Here is a 19382-nt window from a genome sequence, read left to right as displayed (position 1 = left end):
AAAAAAAAAAAAGATGCTATTTCACCTCCATCCCCCACCTCTGGGCATAACCTTGGGCGATTGCTAACTTTCATCTCTGGCTTCAGTTTCGTCACCAGTACTTGAGAGAGGTAAACTCCACTACTTCTGCAGTTCTTTCGAACTCTGATCGAGAATTGTTGCTGCTAACTTTGAGCCCTTTGGAAAGATGACATTATTAAACTCATGAGAGAAGCTTTTCTTTGAAGGTGTTGAAATGAACATGTTTGCATAGTCTCCCATTGTCAGGTGGGCACTGGCTAGGCATCCTGGCCCAAGGAGCATGTCCCGCATAGTTCCAGAGTCTTGGCTAGGCCTGCTGTTTTGAGGGCTGTTTCCAGGCCCAGCTCCTCATTGTCTCCATGTTCACATCCCTAGGGGCAGGCTCCTGCATGGACGGCACTTTACATACAAAAGTATCACGGGTGACATGGCCATCACGTTTGTTTCCACGGGAGTGGAAGGCGCCTTTGCCACTGAGGAGCATCCTTATGCAGCTCATGGACCCTGGTTACAAGTGAGAAGGCTCTCTTTCTTCTCCCTACCTTCTTTCTGTAGGCTCTTCCCATGCCTGCTCCACCCTCCTCTCTCCTTGGCAGCTCTTGGTGGCGCTCCTTCATGAGAGGTTGATTATGAAATGCCTCTTGGATCAGGGCCTGAGGCCTGTGTGTGGTTGTGGAATGTGGATGCTGCTGCTACCCCAGCAGCTCCAGAAGTACTTCCTGCCCCCTCCCCCATCCCGTCACCTGAGACACTCATGATAATTCTCCAGGCCCTGGCTGTTGGTAGGCCTCAGTGGCCTGAGCCTCCCCTTTTTGCTCCCCCTTCCCCAGGTAATAGTTCCTCTATTCCTCCCAATGGAAACCCAGCTTGTCTGAGCAGAAACCTGCTGGCTTGTCCAGAACACTTTGCCCCTCCTTTGCTCTTCTGGCTGAAGCAAGCATCAGAGCTACTGCCAAGCAGGATGCTGGGGCCTAAGAGCCATATGCCTCCTTCCAACCCTGCCCCTGGTCCCTGTGGGTGCTCAGCCTGCTCCCCCAACTCCCCAATGTATGGGAGAGACAGTATCCTTTTTTGACTTTTATTTGTTTGTTAGGGATCAGGGGAGGAACACTTTATCTTACCTCTCTCAGAAGTATCATAAAGTAGACGTGCCTTGTTTGTAGTATGTTGAAAGAATGTAGTGTTGGAAGGATGACAGGTTACAGGAGACAGGGAGAGAATTGGGCTGGTTTTAAGCCTCCGGGTTCTGTGAAGCATATATACTCTTTTTTTTTGGCCGTTTTTTGGCCAGGGCTGGGTTTGAACCCACCACCTCCGGCATATGGGACCGACACCCTACCCTTTTGAGCCACAGGCGCCGCCCAAGTGTATATATTCTTAATGCAGGCATACTTTCTGTCTGTGTGTCTGCAGGATTTCTCCTCCTTCAGGCCAGGCCACCCTTCTCCCCTACCACCAAAACACTAACCCTTAATTAAAACAAACAGCAAACAAAGGACACCAACCACACTGGCCAGACTAAGCTGAGGTAGAAGTGGAAGCTAGTGCTTTAAGGATATTGTGTTCCATAAATTATCTTGCCTTTTTCCACTGTTGTTATTACATTGTTTCATAACAAAATTACTTTGAACCATAAAGTTATAAATACATTTTAAAAGTCCCACTTGGTAACATTAGATTTCTGTTCATGTGGTGTTGGTACTTACTGTAGCAAAAGCTCTGAAGTGTAACATTTGAAGTTAGCCCAGTGCAAGTGGAAAAGGCCTGCTCCCCTGGCCCACTTACCCCACCCCCGGCCCTGGCCCCAGGGGCCACCACTGACTCTGTGGAGAACAGGAAGGAACAGGCCTCTCTCCTGAGCAGAGCTGGTAAGGAGGTGCAGACTGTTCAGGAGATCCCAGCCACTGAGAGTTCACAGATCGTTGTTTTTTTGTTTTTGTTTTTGTTTTATTTTTGTTTTTATTTTATTTATTTATTTTATGGAGACAGAGTCTCACTTTGTGTCCTTCAGTAGAGTACCGTGGAATCATACCGTGGTAGCTCACAGCAACCTCTGCCAACCCCTGGGTCCCTGGGTTTAAGTGATTCTCTAGCTTCAGCCTCCCAAGTAGCTGGGATTACAGGCACTTGCCAGAATGCCCGGCAATTTTTGGTAGAGACGGGGTCTCACTCTGGCTCTCACTCTGGCTCATGCTGGTCTCGAACCTCTGAGCACAGGTGATCCACCTGCCTTGGCCTCCCACAGCACTGGGACAATAGTCGTGAGCCACCACGCCCATCCCACAGGTCATTGTTGACAGTAGATGACAGGGTGCAGACAGGTCTCAGCAGCAGTGTCCTCAGACAGCATGTGTGTAATGAAGGTTCAGGCACATTTTGGGGGGATACTAGGGACTGGGTCCCCTCAAACTCAAGAATAAATTCCACCCAGTTACATTCCACACCCTCAACTCCAAACCTGCCCTGGGAGCTTTGCCCTCCCTCCCAGACTGTCCTTCCTGCCCTGAGGAGGGTAGTGCCCACCTCAGGAACCTTGGCTCCCATAAGACCCAGCAGATGTCATGTTGCCTCATGCCCAGGCTGCTGAGGTTCTCATTCCCAGTACTACAACCCCCTCACCTCCCTGGCAGCCCCTCAGTGAGCTTGAGCACTCAGTACCCGCTGAATGCCCAGCACAGTGTCCCCCTCCCATGAGCTGTTGCCTGGGGAACGAGGGAGCGGTGGGAACGAGCCACTGGCCTCGGCGTTTCAATAAAGTTGCTGTGCTGGGAGCTGCTTAATCAAAGGCCTATGTTATGGGCTCATTAGTGTGGTCCACCATGGGGCCAGCTCACAGGAGAGCTCCTGGAAAGGCTGACTGGGGCCCTACTCCCCAGGCATGCACCCTTGATCACCGAAGGGTTTCTCAGGCCCTTTCCAAGGAGCCCTGGGAAACCCTCTGACCCTGCCCCAAGCCACATTCTCAGGGCTGGGTCTAACACCCACCCCAGCCCTTCTCCCTCCCCTGAAGCAGTCAGCACTTTCTGCATCTTACTGTCAGCCTGCCTCCCTGTTCGGGTCCTACCACAGTGGTCACAGACAGCTCCCTAACTTGTGGGAGCCTAAACTTGTGCTGCTGTGGGCCTGAAGGTCTCCCTCAGGGGCTGGCTGTCTCTCTGTGAGTCTCTAGGACTTCCTGCAAGACTGGGGTTATATTTGCAGTCACCAAGGAGGGCTGCAGGCCCTCAAGACGAAGACTCCAACCAGAGAGGCCTTCTCTTGCTCCCTGCAGGCTTCTCGCTCACTTTCCCACAGCTCAGAGGTGTCTTCCTGGGCCTTGTGTGTCCAGGCCTTTTGAGGGCAGAGGAACAGGAAGGAGCTAAATACAGCAGATCCAGGACATGAAGAGACTCAATCTTCTGTTCCTTTGGCTAGTACTTAAACTCTCCCTGTTGGTCCCAGCTGAATTGGGAGGGCTGACTTCCTTGCAGCAGCCTTCAGCAGCCTTGGAAGCCCTCACTCCCAGCCTTGGCACCTGGTTCTGGCTACCAGCCCAGGCCTGTTATCTCTTGGGGAAACAGCATGGCAAAGACACCCTGCATGGTGGAAGAGTGACAAAGGAGAGGCTGAGAGGAAGAGACAGAAGGTTAGGGAACCTGAGCCCCTTTCCGGAGCTTACAGAATAGCCCCAGCCTCCACTCCCACCTGCTTCCCTACCTTCCCCATCTCTCCAGACCCAGGATAGTCAGGGCCCCAGTACACAGAAAAGCAGAGCTCTCTGTGACAGCAGGTGGGGCACAAAAGACACTCCCTGGTTTATGGAAGATCTGGGGGGAGGAGGAGCAGGAAAGCCAGCTCCAGTTCCACAGGCTTTTTCACTTTCTGAAGAATGACACCTTGACTACGTCTGCCCTGCCATTTATTGTTTTCATCCTTTTTGAGATTGTAAAGCCTGGCTCGGGGCCTATAGCTCAACGGGCTAAGGCACTAGCCATGTACACCTAAGGTGGTGGGTTCGAATCCCCAGCCCGGACCCGCCAAACAACAATGATGGCTGCAACCAAAAAATAGCCGGGCGTTGTGGCGGGCACCTATGGTCCCAGCTGCTTGGGAGGTAGAGGCAGGAGACTCGCTTGAGCCCAGGAGTTGGAGGTTGCTGTGAGCTGTAATGCCACAGCACTCTACCCAGGGGGACAGCTTGAGGCTCTGTCTCAAAAAAAAAAAAAAAAAAAGAGAGATTGTAAAGCCTGTTAGCCAATCCCAGAGCTGTGCGGTCTTCAGACTTTGGGAGGGAGGTCTGCCAAAGTCCTCTCCTGCACCTTCTTCCCCAGTATTCACTCATCCCAACAGCTTTCATAAGCCTCCCATGGCTCAGCACATGTAGCTCAAGCGGCTAAGGTGCCAGCCACATATACCAGAGCTGGTGGGTTCGAATCCAGCCCGGGCCTGCCAAACAGTGACAATTAACAACCAAAAAATAACCAGGTGTTGTGGCGGGCACCTGTAGTCCCAGCTGCTTGGGACACTGAGGCAAGAGAATTGCTTGAGCCCAGGAGTTAGAGGTTGCTGTGAGCCGTGATGCTACAGCACTCTACCCAGGGCAACAACTTGAGGCTCTGTCTCAAAAAAAAAAAACAAGCCTCCCTCCCTCCCTCCCTCTCTCCCTCAAACCTGTCACCGCTGGGCTGTTAGTCTTCTGAGCAGGATCCGGGCCCAAAACTGAGTTGTTCATCTGTCCTCAACCATGATCGGTCTGAAGGGAGAGAAATCTCAACCCCAGAGGTCACATAGGGGTCATATCACCAAATCTGGGAATTCTTTTTTGGGCCTTGCAATGCTTTCTCAGCTGTGTGGTGTCTGGCAGCTCACCCAAATGGCAACCCCCTAGTCCCAGCTGCTCCCTGCTACCCGTGATGGGAAGCCCTGGGCTTGGGAGAAGACGCCCAGCAGCTGTTCCAAGTGGACTCTGCTGCTCTGGGCTAGGCTGGGGGAGTTGCTGCCAAGCTCTCTTCCTACCCTGGCAGCTGACTCACCACTGTACTCAGGACAAGCCCCTGCATTCTCCTGTCCCAGCAGCCATTTGGATGTTGTATGAAAGATGACTTGGAAATCCCCGGCCCAGGCCCTGGGCAGCTCATCTTTGGTGCTTCTGCTCTGTTTTCCTTCCACTGGTGAACCTAGCCATCCATACCTGATTTCCCTGAGCTGTCTCAAAGACCTTATTATCCAAGGGTATGCCTACTGAGGTTTAGAGCCCAGCAATGTGCCTAGAGAAGTACCCTACCTTATTGGAGAGGACTGTATTGCCCCATTGTATCCCTAGCAGCCAAAAACCAGGGCAGAAGCCTGAGCCTCCTTCTGGCCACCAGAAGCCAACTTTTCACCACCCACCGAGAACAGGAAATGAGTGAGCCCTCACTGTGCCCTTGCTGCAGCCAACGACCTGTTGCCTCTGAGCTGAGCCTGGGGTTGGGGGGGTCCTCCAGGCTGTTTCTGGCTTTTGTTCAAGCTGTGGAGGGGGTTAGAGGGAAGGGACTCAGACAGGACTGCTTCCTCATCCCTGCCTCCTCCATTGCCATCTTCAGTGCCAAGCAGCTCCTTGGCAGTCCCTACCACTGTAAACAACACATTTCCTTCCCTGAGAGAAGGAAAGGGAGGGAAAAGAAAGCCAGACTTGTTGGGAAGCGAGAACAATGTGTCAACATGAAGAGCAAACAAGGCCCTGGACAAAGTATGGATTGTTGTACCAAGGGGAAGGAGTGGGCATTGTCAGCCACTCTTTGCAGACACAGAAATATCCTTGACCACAGACATTGAATCAGTGTCACATCTCTAGCAGCTGGACACCTGCCTGTAATGAGCCTGGCCTGCCTAGAGCAGGCGCTGATGAAAGATCACTTTTTGGGTAAAACTTGCTGAGGCCTGGGGAATTGGGAGGTTATTGACAATCCTTCCTTACCAACAGTCATCCAGGCTGGTTTAAGCACTTGGTGTGAGTCCACTGGAGTAAGCTGCTGGCCTAGATTCCAAGACCCTGCCCTAGTCAAAGATGTGGAGTGAGGTGGGGTCCATTGCTCCCCTCACAGCTCAGCCAGCTAGATGATAGTAGGTACAGTCACCAATTTACCCCATCTGGTTAAGCCTATGCCCAACACCCTTCCCCACTGGGCCTGTACCTACCACTCCCCTGAGTGGTGTATTTCCTACCACTCCCCTGACCTGGGGCTCCTCTTAAAAATGCAGGTGCCTTGGCCGGGGGCAGTGGCTCACACCTGTAATTGCAGCACTCTGGGATGCTGAGATGGGTGGATTGCTTGAGCTCAGGTGTTCAAGACCAGCCTGAGCAAGTGCAAGTCCCAGGGCCAGGCATGACGGCTCATGCCTGTAATCCTAGCACTCTGGGAGGCGCAGGCAGGTAGATTGTCTGAGCCTGAGCAAGGGCGAGGCCTTATCTCTAAAAATAGCCAGGTGTTGTGGCAGGTGCCTGTAGTTCCACCTACTTGGAAGACTGAAGCAAGAGAATTGCTTGAGCCCAAGAATGAGGTTGTTGTGAGCTATGATGCTACAGCACTCTACCAAGAGCAACAAAGTGAGACTCTGTTTCCAAAAAAAAAAGAGTGAGACCCCATCTCTACTAAAAATAGAAAAATTAGGAGGCATTGTGGCAGGCGCCTGTAGTCCCAGCTACTTGGGAGGCTGAGGCAAGAGAATCAAGTGAGCCCAAGAGTTTGAGGTTCTTATGAGCTATGAGGCCACAGCACTTTACCGAGAGCAACAAAGTAAGAGTCTGTCTCAAACAAAATAAAACAAAACAAAAAACTAGAGTTTGGTTGGGCTCCTGTAGCTCAGCGGCTAGGGCGCCAGCCACATACACCAGAGCTGGAAGGTTTGAATCCAGCCCTGGCCTGCCAAACAGCAATGACAACTACAACCAAAAAATAGCCGGACATTGTGGCAGGCACCTATAGTCCCAGCTACTTGAGAGACTGAGGCAATAGAATCACTTAAGCCCAAGAGTTTGAGGTTGCTATGAGCTATGACACCACTGCACACTACCCAGGGCGACATAGTGAGACTCTGTCAAAAACAAACAAACAAAAAAAAAACAGGGTGGTGCCTGTGGCTCAAAGGAGTAGGGCGCCAGCTCCATAAGCCAGAGGTAGCAGGTTCAAACCTGGCCCTGGCCAAAAACTGCAAAAAAAAATTTAAAAAAACATAAACAAGAGTTTATGGTTGTCATGAGCTATGATGATGCCATGGCACTCTAACCAGGGCAACAGAGTGAGACACTATCTCAAAAACAAACAAACAAAATAGCCCGGCGTTGTGGTGGGTGCCTGTAGTCCCAGCTACTTCGGAAGCTGAGGCAAGAGAATCGCCTAAGCCCAAGAGCTGGAGGTTGCTGTGAGCTGTGATGCCACAGCCCTCTACTGAGGGTGACAAAACGAAACTCTGTCTCTAATAAAAAAAATATAAGTGCCTTGGCCTTTCCCCAGGGTATTCTGCTTCAAGAAATCTGGATGGAGAGTGCGTTGGTGGTATAGTGGTAAGCATAGCTGCCTTCCAAGAAATCTGGATGGGCTCGGTGCCTGTAGGGTGCCAGCCATATACACTGGACCTAGCGAGTTCAAATCCAGTCTGGGCCTGCCAAACAACAGTGACAACTACAACCAAAAAAAAAAAAAAATAGCTGGGCTTTGTGGTGGGCATCTGTAGTCCCAGCTACTTGGGAGGTTGAGGTAAGAGACTCACTTAAGCCCAAGAGTTTGAGGTTGCTGTGAGCTGTGATGCCACGGGACTCTACTGAGGGCGACATAGTGAGACTCTGTCTCAAAAAGAAAAAAAAAAAGAAAGAAATCTGGATGGAGCCTGACATCTCCATATTTTCAAAAGTTTCTGGGAGGTGGATAGGATGTGCTACTCAGATTGGTTAGAGGTCTTCCTCTTTTAACTAGAGGGTCTCCTCCGTCCAAAGTCTGTTTATATACAAACATTAAGTGTTCTACACCTTGTCTTGGTCCCAATAGTATAGTGTGCCAGCCACATACACCAAGGCTGGCTGTTCGAATCCAGCCTGGGCCTGCTAAATAATAATGACAACTGTAACAAAAAAATAGCCAGGTGTTGTGGTGGGTGCTTATAGTCCCAGCTACTTGGGAAGCTGAGGCAAGAGAATCGCTTGAGCCCAAGAGTTTGAGGTTGCTGTGAACTGTGATGCCATAGCACTCTACTGAGGGCAACATACTGTGTTTCCCCCAAAATAAGACCTATCCAAAAAATAAGCCCTAGCAGAATTTCTATGAATTTGTTAAATATAAGCCCTACCCCGATAATATGCAGCGTATCTGCATAGCCACACCATACATTTCGGCACACAGCAGAAAGGAAGACTGGCATACCTTTTATCTGCCACAGCTCCTTTCTCCAAGCCATTCACACTTGTGCAGGTGCACGTGTGGTAACCACGGTCGCAGGCATCCTATTGCACATGTGCAAACAGCTAGGGGAAAGGAGTTCACCCATCACTTGCATCAGCCCCATCAACAAGGTCAGCTCCCCCTGTCAGGTTCCAGAAGAAGATGACTTAACTGTATTTGAATAAATGTAGATTGTTGTATTATACTTAATAAAACTAAGACATCCCGTGAAAATAAGCCCTAGTGTGTCTTCTTGAGAAAAAATAAATATAAGACAATGTCTTATTTTTGGGGAAACACGGTAAGTAAGGCTCTGTTTCAACAACAACAAGAAAAGTGTTTTGCACCTGAGCCTTGGTAAGTGCAAATATCATTGCACGATAATCAGTTGTTATCATTATTATTTCTGCTGCTGTTTTCTAGGCTAAAGAACTGTTAAGATATATGTATTAGCCAAGCAACCCTGGAAATATTCCCCACTGTCCCCACTTGGAAACCATCTCTGGGCATGGTTTGCCTTCCTTTCCAGTTGGCCGATATGATGTTTTAGGAGCTGCATGCCTGTGACTCTCGCGTTCTAGCCTTCCTGAGCTGAGCAGGTGGCCAGGAGACGTATGGCTGGTTGGGGTTGGGATTGCTGGTTTTCCAGGTCATTGGTAGAAACCAAAATCACCTTTACCTCTCCATCAAAAGAAGAGAGAGGAGTCAGCCCTGAGTTTACAGGCTTCTATAGTTGGGGTACATTTCCCCAACAAGAAAAGAGCATCATCTCAGCACCTACTCATCTACAAAGTAGGGATAATAATTATCCTCCCTGGCAGGACCTCCATAAGGATTCATTGAAATGACACTGGTCAAACACAACAGTGCCTGGCACATGGGGGGAGGCACTGCTCTTATTATCGGCCGTTATTACTATCGTTCTTATAACCGTTCCCATTATTTGTGACAGCCGGGCAGCTCCATGGGGACCCAGCAAGCTTCAGGAGCGCCAAGTCCCAGAACTGCACAGGCTTTTCCCACAGTTGCATCACAAGGGCTACTCTGTTACTCCAGAGAGCTCCCAGGAGCTGCCCCATCATAGCTGTCTATCTCCAGTGTCCTGTTGATAAGATCTGTTAACATTCTCAGCTCCAGGTTTGAAATATACAAAGAACAGGGCCTGTTTGTTCAATCCAAGCTTCTAAGGTTTAACTCCCAAAGGAAATTAAATTAGGTGCCTGGAGCTATGACAGTCTGTCGTGTTTCTTTGCAGAGAATGTCACCCTTAATATCATGCAGATCTTGTGTATAATTTTTCCCCTTTAATTCTTTTAAAATAATGTGCAGTTTCTAGCAGGGTTTAGCAAATAACCAAAACTGAAAATGGAGGAGCAACTAGGGTTTGTCCTCATTTCGGGTCCTGCTATTTCTCCCTCAACTGAGTACAAATTAAGTCTACATACAGATGGTACCATGCCTAGTGGTTGCTAAAATCCACCATAACTTATCTTCTCCCCCAAAACAGTTCCAGACCCTTGTCAGAGGAGCTGGCTTTGTACTGAACTCAGTGTTCATGGCATTACATTTTCTTGAAAAACAGCTCTCTTGGGCAGCGCCTGTGGCTCAAGGAGTAGGGCACCAGCCCCATATACCGGAGGTGTGGGGTTCAAAACTGCCCCAGCCAAAAACTGCAAAAAAAAAAAAAAAGCAACAGCTCTCTTAGAAGTCTCACTGGGTAGCCACAGCCCCTGTGAAACCTCTTCCCTCCCTCTGCACACCCTTTTCCCCACAACTTAGCTCCAACACTAGTTATAGACCCAGACCTATTTGCTTTGGCAGAAAACTCATTCTCCACCTTGAATTATTTGAGTTAGAAATCAGCCTAGGCTAGGTGGATCACTTGAGGCCAGGAGTTTGAGACTAGCCTGAACAACAGATCAAGACCCTTTCTCTATAGAAAATACAAAACTTAGCCAGGCATGGTGGTGCACACCTATAGTCTCAGCTACTTGGGAGGCTGAAACAAGGCGATTGTTTGAGCCCAGGAGTTTGAGGTTGCAGTAAGCTATGGTGGCACCACCACACTCTAGCCCAGGTTGCAAAATAAGACACTGTCTTAAAGAAAGAGTAAGGAAGGAGAGGAAGAAGGGAGGGAGGGAGGAAGAGAAGGAACGAAATAAATTAGCCCAGCCCATTGTAATATAATTGGGTTTTAGAGATGTTTGTGTTTGTGCTAGTATTTACAGAAATGCCAACAAGTTCTAGAAATGCCAAAAATATGAATATGACTTTTGTACTACTCAAGCAGACTCGTGATAACTGGTGGAGAAACTCTGGACTTTTGGGGGGGACACCCTAAGGATGAAAGAGGAGGAGGGGCAGGGCTTAAGCTGTGGGAAGGTTGATGTGTGGCTATAGTCTGTGGGAAGAATTGGCCAGTCCCAATTTTGGGGAACTTTGAGGAAGAGCTGGGGTGGGGGGCGCCTCAGATGGTACTTCCCTGAGTCAGCTTTGCCACTCTACTCTGTCTCTAAGCTTCATTTCTGTCCTCACTCAAGGCCTGAGCTCACAGAATGGAAATTTTGGAGAGGAGATGTGGGCCAGTGGTTAGAGCTGTTTTGTTCCTAAATGTAGACTTAGAGCCTGGGAAGGGTGAGTCTTTTGGCCCTCCACCAGGAGAGGATGCTTGTCCTGGTGGGAAATGGGCTGCCTTATCTGTATTCCTAGAAGAATGAATCAATGAATAAATGTCCTGGGTGGGTAAAAGTTTAGGATTCAGAAACAGTACTTCAGGCACCGGCTTCAGAGTCCAGACACGAGTGGGATATGGTCTTATCTCAGCTACTCACAAACCTTGTGACATTAGACAAATTACATAACTTACCTAAGCCTCAGTTTCCTCAACTGTAGGAGACTGAAGGAAGTGAGATACATGTTCAGTGAGCATAGTGCTACTGTGATGGTGACTTTTCCGCTCGCTTGGGGGTGGTTTCCTAATTTGTCCTTCTCACCCCCTGTCTTCTTCCTCCCCTTAGACTCCTTCATCATGTAAGCCCACAGTGACCCCACCTGCTTGCCCTTCTTCCTCTGCCCTCTTACTGCAGCTCACAGTGAGGAAACTTCTGTTCTTATCTGAGTGGACAACTCCCAGGGGAAATCTCATGGGTACTTTTCAGGTTCCTGATTCACATCCTCCTCACAGGGAGGGCTTTCCTCAGAGAAGCCCCTCACCTATATCTTTACCCTGCTATCTGGCACCCTCTATACCCCACTAAGGCACTCAGGGTCTGTGGGAGAAGGCAGGTAGAACCACAGCTGGGTGACCAGGAACCTTGATGGACAAAGGTAAAGGAAGGGGTCAGATTTGGAAGAGGAAAGATACCTCAGCCTGGTGGGGTGAAGACACGGGATAAGCTTGGCTTGTCTCTGCAAAGCAGCCTGAAGAGGAATGGGCTGGGGAAATGACCCATCAGGTTGTGGAAGGCCTAATCTTAGAGGTTCTGATCTTAGAGTGCCCTCAGATGTTCTCACTGGCTATGAAAACTTCTTTAGGGGGTGAGAATGGTGGTTGTCCCAGACAAATACTAGGGTCAGACTGGAGCAGTGAGGAAGCCGGGAAGTGACTAGAGAAGGATAATCTCTAAGAAGTCTGAAGAATTCAGTGGCTGAGGCTTGGGAGCTTCCAGCCGGGGAGAATGTGGATATCATGGCTGGAAGTGCAAGTTGAGAATCCCTTTCCCACCTGTAAAATAAGAGATGTTGGTCCACTATCTCCAAATTCTCCAGCTGAGATGTTCTTACATATACCTTCCAGGGCATTTCCAGATTCCAGACAGGGCTCGTATACCAAATCCAAAGAGAATTCTTTTGTCCTACCAAGTTGGGGGTAGGAAGTGGGAACATGGGAGCCTGATTGGGCAGTGTTGATGTCCGCCGTAGCTGAGCTCTGCCCCTCAGCTTTTCTATTCCCTCTATTGCACTGCAGCATGCCTGAACAGCTAAAACGTTGGAGGTTTCCCAGGAGTGTTCATCTCCCTTCTGGGACCAGCAGTACCAACATTCCAGATGTCCCTACCTCCTTTCCCCATTGTCCTCTGACCCCTTTCCTTCTCTGCCCTGGTCTGTCTGATATTGCAGGAAGGTGGGGGCGGGGGTGGGGTGGGGAGAGGTGCATGTGGAAAGGAATGACAACAGATCGCAGTAGACTTGCCCTTCCTCTATGGCCTGAAGAATGGTCCATAGTGTAGCAGTTAGAGAAAAGCCTATATGTTTTTAAAAAATAAAAGCCTGCCTTGTGCTTTCTTTACAGATTCTGTTGACTGAAGAGTTTGTAGAGAAAATGCTGGAGGACTTAGAAGATTTGACTTCTCCAGAGGAAGTAAGCTTGTTTAATTCCAGTCTCCAGGAGCGTGTGTGTGCATGTGTATTGCATGTGCACGTGTGTGTCTGTGCGTGTGCACGCAAGCTCCTCCCTGAGGTGCTGGGATAGGTTAGGGATGTTAAATGACTTTATTTTTCTTCTGTTTCCATGGACCACTCCCACCTCCTGTCCTACCCCCAGGCCTGTAAGGACACCCAGCAAATTGTCAAAATTGCCAGTTCTCTAGAACCTCATTGAAGAGACAGCCAGGGCCTTCAGGCTAGTACGAGTTCCCCCCACCCCCTGCTGTTCCCTGGCAGGTTCTGAACAGAAAGCCCATGTCTGCTGCCAGAGAACATTCCACTGGGGAGTTCTGGTGGGCAGTGAGGGACTCCTGCTCTTGCCTCAGGCCACCCAGGAACCACTTTCCCTTCCTCCCCTCTCCATCCATAAGCCCTCCCCACTTTGCCTACCTTTCCAGCCCTGGCTCAGAGCCAAGGAGCTGGCAGGCCAGGTGGGGGTTATGTCTCCCCTGGCTGCTTCTCAGGGTCCAGGAATGGAGTCCATAGTCTTCTGTTTTTTTCTTCCTTGTTCCTAGCATCCTCATTTGCAGGGACTTACCTCATCCTGGAAAGTCCCTTCCCCTCCCCCTGCCTCCTAACCAGCACCCCAGCAGGATCTGAGCCTCTTGGCCTCAAGGACCAATGGGTTAGTGGAACATTAGCACACTGGCCTGCCTCTTGAGGGCTCTTCTGGGCCCTCCCCTGCCTGTAGCGGAGAGATCTTCCCTTGCCCTGCCTGCTAGGAAGCATGCTTGGGGACGAGGCCCCTCACCTCCTGGGGCCAGGCTTTCAAGCTAAAAGAGGTCAGACAGGAGCCAGATTTCTGCCAGGTTTGGAGCATCCAGTTGCCAGGGCTCCAAGGGCCACATCAGCCAGGACACAGAGGCCTCTGATGTTTAAGAGACTGAAAAGAGTATACAGGGTGGGACTGTCCTCCCCAGGTTTCCAAGTGAACAGGAACTCCTCAGAGCCAGAGGTCACCCCAATAGAGCAGTGTCTTCTCTGTCCTCTGAGATGCAGCTTAATAAATTAATTCTTTGGCTCGGCCCCTATAGCTCAACTGGCTAGGGCGCCAGCCACGTACACCTAAGGTGGCGGGTTCGAATCCCCAGCCCGGACCCGCCAAACAACAATGATGGCTGCAACCAAGAAATGGCCGGGCGTTGTGGCGGGCGCCTGTGGTCCCAGCTACTTGGGAGGCGGAGGCAGGAGACTCGCTTGAGCCCAGGAGTTGGAGGTTGCTGTGAGTAGTGAAGCCATAGCACTCTACCCAGGGGGACAGCTTGAGGCTCTGTCTCGAAAAAAAAATAAATAAATAAATTAATTAATTAATTCTTTATATATTCCAAAGTCATCAAGCACTCAGTCTGTGCCAGCCAATCAACCCCCACCAGTCACCAGTCCCTGAGGCCCAGCTCCCCAGTCATACCAGAGGCAGCTGCCCAGAAGTGCTTCCGGAGAGGCCTTGTCACAGTGGGATGGCACTGTGCCAGGCTGCTCCTTTGAGCTTGGGTGTTGAGGGGTGGGAGGGGGACAGTCTAGGCAAGAGGGACAGGAGCCAGAAGAAGCTTAGGAAAGTAGGTCATGAAAAATGACTTTTTTTTCTTGTTTTGCTTTCCTGTCCAGAGGCAGTCCCCATACTATCCCCCACGCTCCACTTTGGTCCTGGCATGGACAGTACCCCCATCCGTGGGAGGGAAAAGGGAACCAGCCAGGAAGTGTCAGACTGGCCTGTCTGCCTCCAGCCCAGCTCAGGCAAGCTGAAAGCACTGTCCTTCTCTCCTTTCCACCCTGCCCTGACTGCTGGCCTAGCTCCAGGACAGTGTGAGTTTCCAAGCTCTAGCATCAGTCCATGTCGAGGAGTATTTATTGAACACTAGCTGTGTGTCAGGCTAAATGCAAAGCCCTAGGACACAGAGGGAATAAAATATGTTAGTTTCTTCCCCTTCCCTGCCCAGACCCTCCCAGGTAAATGGGAGAAACAAAACTCAGCAAATCAGTGATTCCTAGGGTGGGGTAGGAAGACCTTGGGCTCTCCTTGGCTACTTCTGGGACCACTTTAGTGGCTAATGACCTTGAGAAGCAGATGAGAATGAACAAGGAAAGCAGGATGGAGATATGACCCTCCTGAGGATGCCCCAGGCCCAAGATATTACTACCTCAAGCCACATTCATCCCATGTTTCTTTTCCCACCAAAGTCTCAAGTATGGTTCTGACTTTGGGGCCAGACCAGGCCTCCTTTCTATTTAGACCCTTTGGCAGAGCCTACAGAGGACAGATTTTAGGGTCCTTCTCATACCAGTGGCTGAAAAAGAGGCCATGGCAATGACAGACCTCAAGCCACTTACTTCCCTATAGCATCTGCACCCTCCCCCATCTTCCCATCCTCCAGCCCAGGGCCTCAGGGAGCAGATTCCTTACATGCTTGTGGCTGAAGGCAGAACCAAGAAAGTAAGAAAGAGGGAGGTCAGCACAGGGAAGGAAGAGTCAGAAAGCTTGCCTCCTCTAGCTCTGGTTAATTATTGGCCAGACAAGGAGAAAGAAGAGGCCACCTAACTCCAATTGCTTGACCCCGGCCTCCCACCTGGGTCTAGCATCTGAGAATAAAGCCAAGCATCCGGTGGCCTGTCTTGCCCCTAGCACCAGGTCACAGGGCATAAGGGAGGGTCCTGGCCTCTCTCTAGGCAGTCTCTGGGAAAAATGCAGTGGGTTCTGCTAACCATGTACACTCTGGGTCTGTGCTTGCTCTTTCCACAGTTCAAACTTCCCAAAGAGTACAGCTGGCCTGAGAAGAAGCTGAAAGTCTCTATCCTACCTGATGTGGTGTTCGACAGTCCACTGCACTAGCCTGGGTTGAGCCCTGCAGGGGCCGATGTGGAACCCTGTTGCTCCCCGTTGACTTCCAGTTTAACAACTGCATAAACAAGATTCCCACAAATAAAAGGACAAGTGGGAGGATGACTGTGCAGCAACCACACCTGCAGCCCATTGGGATGCCATGCATGGGCCACAGGCCCCCCCACTTGACCTCCAGCTCAGGGGCCTCACTCCCTAGTCAGCTACTTCCATGTGACCAAGCCCTGGTACTGCAGGGCCAGTGAGTGGGTGGATGCAAACCCTCTTTGCCTCCTGTTGCCACCACAGATTCTGGTTTGAGATTTGACTCTGGACCCTTGATGCCCCCAGGTGGAGACAGGCTTCATTCTCACCCACCCCCTGCCACACAGCCCAGCAGGAGGAAGTAGAGAGAGCACCAATGCGAAGTATGTGTGTAGACGCCCTGCCCAGCTCCACTCTGGGAAGTCTTTGCTAGCCAAGCTCCTCTGGCCATGGAACAATTCCTCTGATCATGTTTGGTTTTCTTCTTCCTTATTTTATTTTGTAGAAACCGGATGGTATTTTATTGCTCTGCAAAGATGTCCAGAAGCCATGTATATAATGTTTTTAAACAGAACTTTATTCCCAGATGAACTTTTTCATTCTCTCAAATGGGCCTGGGGCTGTGTCTCTCCCTGCACTGCCACTAGAGAAGATGCCTGGTGTTCCCCTGCCAGCCCAGGGCCCTGGAGGAGCCTGCTTCACAGAGAAGCTTTTCTTCTAAAAAAGGTCTGGTGAAGCCTAGGGCAAGGGGAGCCCAGAGACACTCCCCCATGCAGCTTTAAGCCTGGTTTAGCTGGGGTCAGGAAGTGGTGCCACTGTTTTCTAAGTGAACTGGACACCCACAAGGTTCAGGGACCTTCAGGGTCTCAAACATTTGGTGGCCCCAGCCTCATTTTCTAGGCCTTTCCTACCCAAGCAGGCTTGTCTGGGATAGGTTGAGGCCCAGCACCTCACAGATCATCCCCCACTGTCTCTGAGAGCCTGAGTCCCAGCTCTATGACCAGTCCCATCCCATTTCCTCATTCCTTGGGTTTCCCAGCCTCCAGGCTATAGGACTGGCATATTAAAAAAATCAAAAAATCAACTTCTCAACATCTCTTTCACTTTGATTTTGACAACCTCACCATCCCATCCTCCCTGCAGCCATTCATTCCCCATCTTTCCTACCCCATTCTTATTCTGTCTCCTTTTCTGTGTCCTGGCCTTCTGTGGTTTTTGGTCCCTCACCCACCACCCACCCCCACCCCCGTACTGTAGATCTCACAGCCTGCCTTTCAGAAGCCAGTCTATCTTGGATCCATAGTTTTGGGGTTCTTCTCTGGTTCTCTCCTACTCCTGACCTGGAATCAGCAAGCCCCTTTCCTGTCCTTTTACCTCCAGCTATAGGAACTATTTAAGATCATCCTTCAGACCTCTCCAAAGCAAAGTCATTTTGTCTGTCTGGGTCCTTGTAGGGCTCCTCATGGCTCCCATTTGCCACACAGGTAGCAAAAGGGGTGCTACAGAAGGGTCCATGTGGTGCAAGGCCCTGATGATGAGGGATCCCCCCAGAGAGCTCCTCCAGGTGTTGAGGGCACTGGCCAGGCTCTCCAGGGAATAGGAGTTGGATCTCCACAGAACCACTAGGCCCAGCCCCTTCTGCTTAAGCCCTGGACTGATTAACTCCATCAAGCTCAAAGCTCAGAGCTTCAAGGCAGATCAACCTGGAGCACTTGGGAGAGACTGGCTCCAGAGCCCCACCAGCCAAGGCACGAGCCTCTCTGGACATGATGTCAGCAGAAGCTGTGCCTTCTACTACCTGGAGGACTTTTCCAAAAGGATGCTTACTGCTCTTCACCCACCATAGCAACCCTGCCTCTGAAACTCGTATCTTCTGGCACTTCATGGGCAGAGAGTTGCCATCTATTTGCCTCCATTCCTTGCCACTCTGACCAGCATTCCCCCAAATTCTCTCTTTCTAGGGGCCTGCCTGAAGGTCCCCTAATGCAGTTCATCCTGCCTCCCTCTGGTTGTGGGGAGGGAGCATATTCTGAGCTGAGCTTTGTCATCAATATGTGTTGCATCTGGTCAACAACTTCCCCCAGGCCTGAAGCATCTTTGCAGACCAGTGGTGAGGACCACCAGCATGGTGTTCCTGTCCTTAGGCAACAGAGGGGGAGGGCAAGAAGAAACAGGTGAGCTCTATGAGCAGATGAAGCCTGTGACCCTGTCCTGCCCCCACCATTATAGGAACCTCATGATACTAAGAACCTGCTGGGGTCTGGTTCCATCTCATCTCCCTACTTTAAGGGGCTCTGGGAGAGTGTCAGGGAACCAGGCCCCCTTTTCCTTGGGCAGTGATGCCTCCCAGAGGTTTCTCAGGGAGGGGGCTCTCCATTGAGCTGCTGGCTGGTAAGAAGGGACCAGCTCAGCTTCTGGCATATGGTGGGTGCTCAGTAAATGTACCCTCTCCTTCCCTCAGGAGTTCTTTGGGAGCCCCTGATCTTATAGGGGATGGAGTAGGCAAGGACCCTCCCTCCTTATATCTGCCTCTTCTGCAGGCTTCTTTGAGACTTTCTCAGTGCTATCCATTCTTCTAGGTCCCTGGAGTTTTGGATTTTTTGAGAAGGGGCTCCTCACTTGCTGTTTGCCTGCTATATAAGGCGGGTTCCTGTGGTCCCCCAGGCCCCATATGGGCTGAAGAGGACTGTAGACCCAGATGCCCTTCTGAGGGGCTGGGAAGGCTCAGGCAAGGTCTCAGGTCTGGCTGGGGAGCTGGTGCTTCTTCCTGCCCATCTCTCCTTCTTCCACAGTCAAGGCTCCAGGACAGGTATTAGGGAAGCCTAGAGGAGAATCTAAAAGGGCTAGATAGAGTGTTTTTAAAAATAGACACAGGGTTTTGGGGTTGGGTTTTGAGATTGAGTTGAGAGCAGGGAGAAAACCTGAAGGTCGGTGCCCCTATGGGGCAGACAAGTAGAGAATTTCCTTGACTGTATTTTTTTATCTGGTCTTCCCTCTCTGGCTTCTTATACCTCCTTGCCAGGTGAGGTGCCTGTTCCCTGTTCAAGTCAGGAGACTTGTAGAGAAACTCCTCCTTTTGTACAAGTACCTAAATGCTGCAACAAGCAGACTTTTGTAAAATTTTCTATTAGTTTTTAATATAAGTGGCGACTCAGTTCCTGGGGCTGCAGCCAGCTGGGACTTTTGTAAGAACTTTTGGGTGACTCACTTAGATGTCGGTTCCTTCTTGCCCCTTCATCCTCTGTGTAATCTAAATGCATTAAATATATTTGCAGAAGTGCCTGGATTGTGTGCTCCTTTCTGGCTGCCTGAAGTAGGGGAGCAGGAAGTTTGGGGCCCTGGCAGAGGTTGGACTCAGCCACTTAGAAGAAGCCCGAATGGGAGAAGGCCCTCCAGGACCATTATTGGGAATGGAGGGGATGCCAAGGAGTGGGATCACACAGCTGGTGACTCCAGTCATGCAGAAATTTCTCAGGGATAGGCTTTACTTCACTGTCTTGAATTTCTCTAAGGTCAAGGAAGTAGGAGCAAGGAACACGCTCTGGGGGGATAAATGGGTGGATAAAGACCCTCTCTCTGCCACTGTATCCCTCTCCTGCCCTCCTTTCACCAAAACCCTCTTTTCCCTTGGGAAAAGAGGCCCCCAGCCGGTGAGGAGTCCTTGCTCCCCTTTCCAGCTA

General features: G+C 50.5%; 1 protein-coding gene across 2 annotated transcripts in view; it reads left to right on the top strand.

The window, feature by feature from the left end:
• The window catches only part of SUFU (SUFU negative regulator of hedgehog signaling), a 140940-nt gene extending 124154 nt beyond the window's left edge, over positions 1–16786 (top strand). For both annotated transcript variants that reach the window (XM_003787216.3, XM_023511639.1), the window contains exons 10-12: positions 397–535; positions 12709–12777; positions 15580–16786. In XM_003787216.3, coding sequence (XP_003787264.1) covers positions 397–535; positions 12709–12777; positions 15580–15669 — 298 coding nt within the window. In that variant the 3' untranslated portion in view covers positions 15670–16786. The remainder of the gene's footprint in view (positions 1–396; positions 536–12708; positions 12778–15579) is intronic.
• Positions 16787–19382: the final 2596 nt, after the last annotated feature.

Source organism: Otolemur garnettii, unplaced genomic scaffold (genome assembly GCF_000181295.1).
Source record: "Otolemur garnettii isolate 467f Iridium unplaced genomic scaffold, OtoGar3 scaffold00021, whole genome shotgun sequence".
NCBI classification, from domain to species: Eukaryota; Metazoa; Chordata; class Mammalia; order Primates; family Galagidae; genus Otolemur; species Otolemur garnettii.
This window is presented reverse-complemented; position numbering and strand designations above follow the sequence as displayed.